General features: G+C 43.7%; 1 protein-coding gene across 1 annotated transcript; it reads right to left on the bottom strand.

The window, feature by feature from the left end:
- Positions 1-9868: 9868 nt before the first annotated feature.
- On the bottom strand, positions 9869-10816 carry LOC133460199 (olfactory receptor 1E16-like). The gene has a single exon (XM_061740773.1). It carries the CDS (start codon positions 10814-10816, stop codon positions 9869-9871), a length of 948 nt encoding a protein of 315 aa, XP_061596757.1.

Raw genomic sequence — 10816 nt, 5'->3', positions numbered from 1 at the left:
GGTCACGCCGCGGTACGTGAGCACGTAGCCCGGAGGGCGTGCTACGTCACGCTACGTGAACACGCCTCCCGGAAGGCAGATCACGGCAGTGCAGCCGTGAGGGAAAATATGACGGAAAGCGCCGCAGACCACGGATAAAACAACGGTGAAACACCACGTGGATCTGACGCGCAACCGGTTTTTAGTGAAGAGAGGGGGGGGGGGGGGGCGGAGGAGCGGGTCAGCGGACCGCGCTCGGGCGTAGCACCGCCTTGCCTGCGGGATCTCCGACGCGTCACACAGATGCGCGGCTGCAGGTGGTCACACCGCAGCCGGGGGGACCCGGGTCGGGAGTGAAGCCCCACCCGCTCCGAGATACAGTCGGTCCGCGGTCCAATCACTCGGCGGTGAAAGCTCACGTAAACAGGCGTACAATACAATCAATACGTCACACAATGCATAAACTCAATAAACAGGATCAAAACAACCGAAATAAACTTTACTAAGTCTGCCCAGACGCTAATTTGCCTCTTACTTTGCAGTAGATGTGGAAGAGCAGCCGCTCTGTTTGAGTAGGAGGAGGAGGAGGGGGGTTGCGTCCAGCCCGTGGGTGCAGTATAACGCTCCTTGCGCGCACCCGGGGGGGGGGGGACTCCGTCTCGCCCCGTCCGACTCTGAGGGAAAAAGAACACAGGCAGGATTGCAGGGCCGGGCCCCGATGTCGGGATGCTCCGGGAAAGACCTTTCTACCGCGGTGGCGCCCACGGAGTCGGCTGGCAGGGTGCCCGGGGCAGATGCTGCGCTGGTTGGATGCGGGAGTCGGGCTAGGAAAAATTGCACCTCTGCCAGCAGGCAAAAAGGCCGGGCAGATGAAAAAGTGAAAAGGAAAAAGGAAAAGAAAAAGAAAACTTGGAAAACTCCAAGTTTTGGCCTGATGCCAAAAAATGAGGAGTGGCCACGGAAAAACGCAAAAAGCAGAGAAACGAAAAAAAGCAGAGAAGATCCGGTGGCTGCTCCTCTTTATAGTCTCTTTGGGGTGGGACTGACCAGTAGGCAGTGCCCCCCTTTGCAGAGGTCTGGCTTTCGGGCTCCGCTGCGTCCGACTCCCACAGGTGTCATAAACCCCCAGGGAGTCTGTTCCCTGGCAGAAATTCTGCTGATTCACTGTTTTGACCCCCCTCTAGGTGTCATAAACCTTAGTTCTGTTTTCGTGGACCGTCTTTGATCTGGGCATAAGCGGGCCATATCGAGCCAGGCCGCAGGGGTCGTACGCAGACCATCTCGAGCCAGGCCGCAAGGGTTATAAATTGGCCTGAGCGAGAAGATAGCAGCAGGGCCATAAACTCTGCTTTCAGGAAGGAGGCCGGGTCTGGCTTTGCTGGAATTTGATGACAATGTAATGTTCCTCTGATCGCATCATATTTTCACATGGGCTGAGCCCAACACAGGAAAAACCATATTTGGTAAACAATGAACAATTAGAAGAAACAGATGGTCAAACAGATCAGATGATGGTTGAAAAGTCACACCTATGACTTTTCAGTTAATAAGCAACTTATATTGTGGTGTGCAGAGCAACAGACATCCTTTTAAGAAACCTTAAGTGGTCTTGTCATCAGATGGTCCACTAACCCTTAAAGACAATGAGACGGCTGTCAGTCGATCCCCCTGACAAAAACTCAGGAAGTGGCTTCCCTGTTATCTGTTAGAGTATGTGATGGGGGTGTTGAAACAGATGCACCTAAAGACAATGGTGCATTTGACCAACCAGGAAATCAGCAGTTTTAACCTCCTGAGTATGTCAAAGAATGTCACGAGGATAAACAGGCAGTTTTCTGATTCTGATTCTGATTTTGATAATTTCATAATGACAACTGTTCAAATCTTTAATTAATCTCACACGAGGTTCCCCATCAGCCAGCGCCGAGGACCCGGTGTCCCCCCTAGCCAGCTCCGAGGACCCGGTGTCCCCCCGAGCCAGCTCCGAGGACCCGGTGTCCCCCCGAGCCAGCTCCGAGGACCCGGTGTCCCCCCGAGCCAGCACCGAGGATCCTTAGTCCCCTGAAGCCAGCACCGAGGGTCCTTAGTCCCCCAAAGCCGGCTCCTTGGGTTCTGCTATGCCCCGAGACCGACCCCAAACCCCGACCGATCCGAACTGTCTCACCGGTCGGCCGGGCCCCGAGGGCGACCCCCCCGAACTGTCTCGCCGGTCGGCCCAGCCCCGAGGGTGGCCTCCTGAACCGTCTCACCAGTCTGCCCGGTCCCGAGGACGGCCCCCGGAACCTTGACCATGTGTTGGCTCAATAAATCCTGCTTTGTGAACTCCTGCTTCCTGCTCTCCTGCGTTTGGGCCCTCAAGAAACACCAATCGTGACAAGCTGACCTTTATGGAGCATGTTGCCTCGGTTTCCCGGTCTTGCTGTTTCGCTCTTTACAACATCAGGAAAATCAGATCCTACCTGACTGAACATACGACACAGCTCTTGGTTCAGGCTCTGGTCATGTCACGTATTGACTGCTGTAATTCCTTGTTGGTCGGCCTCCCTGCCTGCTCAGTTAAACCTCTACAAATGATCCAGAATGCAGCAGCACGTCTGGTTTCCAATCAACCTAAGGGAGCTCATGTCACTCCGCTGCTAATCTCTCTGCACTGGCTTACAGTAGCAGCATCAAGTTCAAAGCTTTGCTTCTGGCTTACCAAACAATTACCCAAACGGCTCCTCAATACCTTCACTACTTGATTCAGAGCTACACTCCCTCTCCACAGCTCCGCTCAGCCAGTGAAAGACGCCTGGTACTTCCACCACCACGTTGTGTGAAATCAGTAACTAGACTCTTCTCCTCCATTGTTCCCCGATGGTGGGATGTCCTACCAAACTCTGTTCAATCTGCAGGGTCTGTACCTACTTTTAAGAGCAAGCTAAAGACTCAGCTCTTTAAAGAGCACTTTGGCATCTAGTAAGATGCCTTCTTAGACGTAGCTTTCTTATTTAAAAAAAAAAAAAAAAAAAAAAAAAACATATATATTCTAGCACTGGCATGGCAGCACTTGTGTCCAACTGGACTCTCAGCAGTCTGACCAGCTCTGATCCAGCTGGACCTCCTATGTGATTTTGTGCTTGTGTTGTTCTCTCATATGTAAGTCGCTTTGGATAAAAGCGTCTGCTAAATGACAGTAGTAGTAGTAGTAGAAAGAGAGAGCAGGCTCTGCTGTGTTTCTGTCTTTTGATCACTACTTATTTCCTCTCAGAACTTCAAGTTATAAACTAATCAGTAACTAATTGTTTTTTTGCAATAATGTTCCCAAACTGTGATCTTAGAGTGATTGGTCTATAACTCTTTCTGGAAGATGGATCTTTTTCTGGTTACCAGATGAGAACAATTACAGTATGGCTTCTTCCTGTCCTTTAGGTAAGGTCCCTTCATTCCAGATATTATTATATAAATCTAATAAAACATTTCTTCTATGTCACAAAGATTAAGCATACAGTATAATCTATAATTTTCCCCTGGAGTCGATTTTCTTATTTAACTGTTGAACTTGTTCATTTGAAAACTCATTAATTACATTGTTAACCTTATTTTAATCAGCACTTCCTATTTTATTTAATTTTCTTTCTTCACTGCTTTTCCTCACTATTCAAATGTTTGTACCAGCAATTCTGCCTTCTCTGTATTACCAGTTAACAATTTCCTCCTCTTTTTAATTATTGGACCATCAAAATATTTTCTTTAATCAGCACAACCTGAGTACAACTCTGTTAAAGTAGTGAGAAGTCAGGGCAAAACGGAGTTTGTTGCTGGATACACGATGGACTCCTGGAAGACGTGGAGGATTGTGTGTCTGTCTGTCCATACTGTTGGTCGAGGATGTTGAAGATGTCTACATAGGAGCCGGGAACACTTTAAAGAGATTAAAACTTCTTAACCAGATACAAACTCTGCAGGCAGACCTTGTCCTACTGCAAGAAACTCATTTAGTTAAAGTCAGCAGATGCATTGGCCACGGCACAATTTCCGCATGTTTTCTCCGCCTGTTACAACTCCAGACAAAGAGGGGTAGCAATTCTCATAAATAAAAAAGTAAATTTCACTGTAAAGGACACACACATTGACTCAGAGGGTAGATATTTAATTTTAGTCTTGCAAATTCAAAGCTTGAATTTATGTATTTCTAATGTATATGGTCCAAATGTTGATGACTCCTCGTTTTTTCACTCTTTTTTCACCTCACTTTCTGCTCACCTAGACAACACAGTCATCATCGGAGGAGACTTCAACATGGTTCTGGACCCTGGAGTGGACAGGCTCAGTAATGCAGGCGGACACAGGAGTTGGCAGTCAGCAAGTCTTGTTAAGCAATACATGAATGATCTGGGTCTTTGCGATACATGGCGCTCTTTACACCCAACCCTTAGGAACTACACTTTTTTCTCAGCCGTACATCACTCATACTCTAGGTTAGATTTTTTTTTAGTCAGTAGCTCTCTGATGAGAGATATCTCAGAATCACAAATTCACCCAATCATTATGAGCGATCACGCACCTGTTTCTTTCACTCTGGGGAAGAGGGGGAGCGTATCATCCTCCAAAATTTGGAGATTTAATACATCATTGCTCAAAGACCCCGACTTTACTAATTTTTTTGAGAAAGAATGGGATATATTTTTACAAAATAACGACCAGCCGGAAATATCAGCGAGCGTTCTATGGGAAGCAGGAAAAGCAGTAATGCGAGGCAAAATAATTTCCTTTTCCTCAAATAAGAAAAAAAAAGACAACTTAAAAACAAAAGAATTAGAATGTGAAATAAAGACGCTAGAGGAGGCCTGCCAGACCTCTGCAGACGAACGTATCCTTAACAGAATAAGGAAAACTAAAATAGAATTAAATAAAATAATTGACGCAAAAACACAGTTTCTAGTACAAAGGCTTCGCCTGGAAAACTTTGCACATGCTAACAGATCGGGAAAATACTTAGCCAATCAACTAAAAATAAACAAGTCCAGTCAGGGGAAGTTACACATGATCCCTGTTTAATAAATTCAGTCTTTAGAGACTTTTACTATAAATTATACTCGTCACAAATTGAACCATCTGATCAATCCATTAATGAGTTTCTTGGAGACATTAATCTGCCGAAGTTACATCAGGAACAGGTTACGAATTTAGATTCACCGCTCTCAATAGGAGAACTCCATGAAGCTCTTCAACATATGCCCAATAATAAAGCTCCGGGCCCAGATGGTTTCCCAGCTGAATTTTATAAGGAATTCTGGAGCATATTAGCACCAACATTTTATAAAATGATTCTAAATGCTAGGGAGAATAAAAGCTTACCCTTAAATATGAACTCTGCTAATATTAGTCTTTTATTAAAACCGGACAAAGATCCCTTGCTCCCATCGAGCTACCGCCCAATTTCATTGATAAATGTAGACCTTAAAATAATTAGCAAGGCCCTTACTGAACGTCTGAAAAGAGTCACCCCTTCTATTATACATCCGGATCAAACAGGCTTCATTAAAGGTAGACATTCCTCTACTAATATTCGCAGATTATTAAATATTATAGACTATTCGACTATCAATAAACAGGAGACTACCATTATATCCTTAGACGCGGAAAAAGCATTTGATAAGGTAAATTGGAAGTTTCTATTGGCAACTTTGCATAAATTTGGATTTGGCGAATCTTTCATTGACTGGATAAAAATATTATACAGCTCTCCCAAGGCACGTGTAAGGACAAATGATCAAATCTCTACAAGTTTTACCTTGCAAAGAGGCACTAGACAGGGTTGCCCTCTCTCTCCCTCATTATTTGCAATATTTATTGAACCTTTAGCAGCAGCTATTAGACAAATTCAAAATATTAAAGGTATACAATGCAAAATATTAGAGCACAAAATAAGTCTTTATGCGGATGATGTACTCCTCTTCCTCCAGAACTCACGATCTTCACTATCACAGACAATTGCACTTATAGAGGGATTTTCATCTCTGTCTGATTATTCTATTAATTGGTCTAAATCCACTGTTTTGTGTGTTAACTGCAATTTTAGGAATATAACCAATACTCAATTACAATCAGGGAACATTAGATATTTAGGCATAAACATCTCCCCTAGGCTGTCAGAGTTAATAAAATTAAATCATGTTCAGCTTATAAAGAAAATAGAAGATGATCTTTCCAGATGGAGCTCTCTCCCCATCTCGCTCATGGGTAGAATAGCCACCATTAAAATGGTGGTTTTACCAAAAGTAAATTATTTTTTCTCAATGATACCATGCAAACCCCCTCTTTCCTGGTTTAAATCGTTGGACTCATATGTTTCAAAATTTCTGTGGAAAATTAAAACTCCACGTATTAGTTTAAAGACATTGCAAAAATCCAAAGAATATGGAGGTTTAGAGTTACCTAATTTTCAGTATTACTTCATAGCCAATAAATTACAGTATATTGTAAACTCAGAGCAAGTGTTTTGTAATGAACTAGAAATCTCAGAGTTACCATTCATTAGTCAAAGTATCAAACATCATCAATGTTTCAAAAGCATTGCTATTAGCACAACTTTATCAGCTTGGTGGGAATTTCTAAAAGTAGCTAAAATTTCACTTTTTCCATGTGACCGTACACCCATATGGAACAACCCAGACATCGTGAAAAATGATAAAAAGATGGTTAATTTCGTTCAATGGAGAGATCAAGGAATACGGTATTTACAGCACGTAATTGTAGGAGGACAGTTTGTACCTTTCAATACACTTATTTTTCAATACGGAGTTAGCAGGAATACATTTTTAGAGTATCAACAACTTAAGGCAATAATAAATAAAACATACAAAATTAGCCAATTAGATTTACAACTTCCCGCTAAGATAACAGATTTATTGAATCTAAGCACTTTAAAGTTGTTATCAAAACTCTACAGGTTAGTGTCTAAACTGGACGATTCAGTCTCTCTCCCGATCTCCAAGTGGGAGGCGGATCTCTCTCTTAATACCGACCAGTTTTCTTGGTCACAAATATGCTTAAATACGTTTACTATGACTAAAAACCCAAACTTACAACTTATACAGTACAAAGTTCTTCATAGAATACATTATACTGGACAAAGGATGTTCCAGATGGGCTTTGTCACCTCTAATATCTGTTCACAGTGCACAGAGAACACTCCTGATAATTATATGCATGCTTTATGGTTCTGTACACCGGTACAGAGGTTCTGGAGGGAGATTTGTGAGGATTTATCCACATGGATCAACCACAGAATCCCAGTGTGCCCCACGGTATGTATATTAGGTCACCTGGGAGACACTCAAATAGAACCTAATTGGACACACCGGCTTTTCACTGCCTTATGTATCGCAAAGAAAACCATTCTAGTAAATTGGAAACAAAAATCCAGTTTATGTATTAACCATTTTAGGAATCTTTTATCAGATCATATTAGTAGTGAGATAATGTCTGCCTCCACTGAACAACATTCGGCTGAATTGCACTCTCTGTGGTCCCCGATTATTGGCTTCGTTACCTAGTGGGGGCGGGGGGGGTGGTGATCTCGTAGCCCTTGGGGTTGGGGGTCGGCTTGGGGGGTCTGGGGCGCGGGCCTCCGGTGGCCCCTGGGGGGGCGGTGGGGGGGGGCGCGGGGCCCTGTCCCTGGCCGGTGGGGGCCTTGGGGGCCTGTGGGGGGGGTTGCCTCATGGCGATGGGGGGGGTGGCTGGGGGGGCTCGGGCGGGGGGCTGTGGCTTGGGCATCTCCGGGTCTCCCGGAGGCGGTGGGTTGCCTCCCTCCTACTTCTCCCCTCTGTGGGGTTGCCGGTGGCCTGGGTTCCGGGCTCTTCCGTGTCGGCCTCTGGTCTCGCGGGTGGCGGGGTTGCTCCACCCCCTCCCCCACTATAGATACACTTCAGGTGGAACTTTGTTTGGTTTATTACACACACACACACACACACACACACACACACACACACACACACACACACACACACACACACACACACATATAGTCACTTAGTCACATGCATATACACACACACACACACACGCATGATCATATACATACACACACACACACATAGACATACACACTGGCTTGTTCACCTGCATGCTGGCTCTCTAGTTTTTGGGTTTAGGTAGCGGTAGCGATAGCTTAGCTCAGACTGCGACGATCAGATCTCAAGATTTAGGTCGATTGCTGTTATTGTTTTGGTTGGCTCCGTGCCGGTTTCGTGCTTTGTTTGTGGTTTTTTGTTGCAGATTTCCAGTGCTTGACGTGTGTCTCCGTGTGGTCCTGCTTCCTGGATTGGCAGTGGATGTCGTCACCCCCCCCCCCCCCCCCCAAAAAAAACCCAAAAACACTGGGTTTGTATGTGTATATTTATGTATGTGTACGCATATGTGTGCGTATATATATATGTATATATATTACATATAGTAATAATGCACATATATATACTTTTGGTTTCTACCGTCATGGTATCAATCATTAATATGTGTGCAGACAAGGTAAAAAAAAAAAACAAAAAAAAAAAAAAAGAAGATGTCTACATAATTGGATTTCTGATAACAGGATTTCTGCTTTTTGGAGCGGGCGGCTAGCTGGCATATCGACAAATTCGTAAATTGTCGACAGCTATTGTAGCCCTTTCAGAGCTGCCTGGCGTGGCCTAACGTTGGGGGAGCAAAATCCCAAGATGGATAGGAATTCTTGAATAGAATCGCAGGCTAGCTGCGGTTTTTGATCTCATTGGCAGGACCTTGGAGAAGTTGGTAGTTCGACTTGGCGGGAATTGACCACAAATTGGTCTGTTTGGAGTCGCCATTGATGAACAAGAGACTTAAGGCAGACAGAAAATTACTGGGGTCTGCCTGACCCAAAATGCAATCGTTGATTCTACAATCTGACCTTGACAGAGCGGCTTGGCAGGCCGCTCTACTCACAATCTCCCTGGAGGAATGAAAACAAGACGCTCTGCTCCCACTAGCCTTCCCTTTCCCCTCAGGACACCTGTGGACCTGTATCAGAACTACAGTATACCGCGCCGTCTGATAACATTGAGGACAATTGCTGAGGAGTAGATCTGGGCCATAGTTCACAGACTTACCACTCACACACACACTAGGATAAATACACCTCCCTCATTTTCAACACCTTCCCCGGCTCCCCTCTTATCAGCCCCCCAACACGGTCACCAGGTTGGAGCGCCACGAAGGCCGCGCCGCTCACTTGGATGTACGAGTATGTTGCTTTTCTGTGCTGAGGTGTTTTTTGCACCTTGACACTGTATCTATACAGTGTCAAGGTGCCTTTTTTCCCTCCTCCATCCCAGTGTCATCCTCTTTTGGAAAAATAGCGCCTTATAACAACTATGGTGCCAACGGTGTTAACCGAAGTCAAATTCTCTGTTTGATATATTCAAACGTTGTCATTAAAGCTGATTCTGATTCTAAAGCTGCATTTGGAAACAGTAAGGAGAAAAATAAAGATGATGGTACGGAGAAAGAAATCATATGTTGCTGTTTGTCTGCATGAGTTTAACGCTGTGACATTTCCCATTTTCCTTGATTTCCCAAAGATGAAATTTGACACTTCTCATCTCATGAGAACATATTCAGTGTGGATACATCTTTTAATCAAGCCTTTATTTGTCTACATCGAAAACACTTCTTTTCAGTCAGATATCAAGTTATAATCTTGATCAATTCAATAAAATGTCTCTGCCACACCTTACATCATATTACAACAAGATATACAAAAGGTAACCATCCATTTAGCTTTAATTGTAATTAAAGTAACTTTTAACAAAGAGGATGTACATTGGATCCTTATGTGATTATTTAATAAAAACATATGTATTTACTCTCCACTTATCAATAAAATAGATTACCTCCTAATTTTTAATAATTTCCTCAGTGATCCTCTTATTTCTTGCGTCTGCAGAACGTAAATGATGGGGTTTAACATGGGAGGGAAGATCGAGGCCAAAGACCAGTTGACTATTCTAATATTTGGATCTATTTTTGAAGCCAGGGTGAATATGGTTAATATTGGGATGAAATAGACTGCCACTAATGACAGATGAGCTGTGCAGGTTTTAAAGGCCTTTGCTCTGTCTTGAACTGTGGTTATTTTGGATAACATGTAGCCGATACAAAGGTAACTAGACACAATCAACAGAACTGGAAGCCAAACAAAAATAACTATAAACAATTGACTAATGAAATTATTAGGAAAGTTGTCGTTGCATGCAAGCCGATAGATTGGGCCATGATCACAAAAGTAGCTGTTAATAACCAGAGAGTCACAGAAGGAAAGTCTCGTAAGTAATCCAACAGCAACAAGAACAGAAAATACAACAAAGAACCAGAAAGAGGCAATCAAAGAAAACATAAACCTGTGTGTCACCTTCACATGATATTGCAGAGGAAAGGCGATGGCCACCAGGCGATCATAGGAAAGAGAAACCAGATTAAGAGTCTGCATTGAAAGGAATGTGAAGCAGAAAAAAAAGAATGTCAGGCAGTTGTTGTACGAAATTACATTATGGTTAAACAGAGAGACGTCCAGCACCTTTGGAACCAGAGCTGAGCTACCTAACAAGTCCACAAATGCAAGGTTAAAAACTGCAACGTACTTTGGAGTTCTCAGATTATGATCCAGGTATATTACAGCCATCACAGCTGAGTTCCCCAGCACTGAAAAAACATAAACAAAGAAGAGAAAGACATAGTAATACTTGATATTGGGTGTACCAATAAATCCTCTTATTATGAAATATGGAGGACGCACAAAGGTGATATTTCTTCCTAAAGCAGAGTTAAATAAATCCAT

Source organism: Cololabis saira, chromosome 14 (genome assembly GCF_033807715.1).
Source record: "Cololabis saira isolate AMF1-May2022 chromosome 14, fColSai1.1, whole genome shotgun sequence".
Lineage (NCBI taxonomy): Eukaryota > Metazoa > Chordata > Actinopteri > Beloniformes > Belonidae > Cololabis > Cololabis saira.
The sequence above is the reverse complement of the archived record's forward strand: the minus strand, read 5'-3'. Positions and strand labels throughout refer to the sequence as shown.

Coding starts and splice junctions, on each gene's coding strand:
- LOC133460199 (XM_061740773.1), bottom strand. CDS start 10,816: ATGGATTTATTTAACTCTGCTTTAGGAAGAAATATCACCTTTGTGCGT.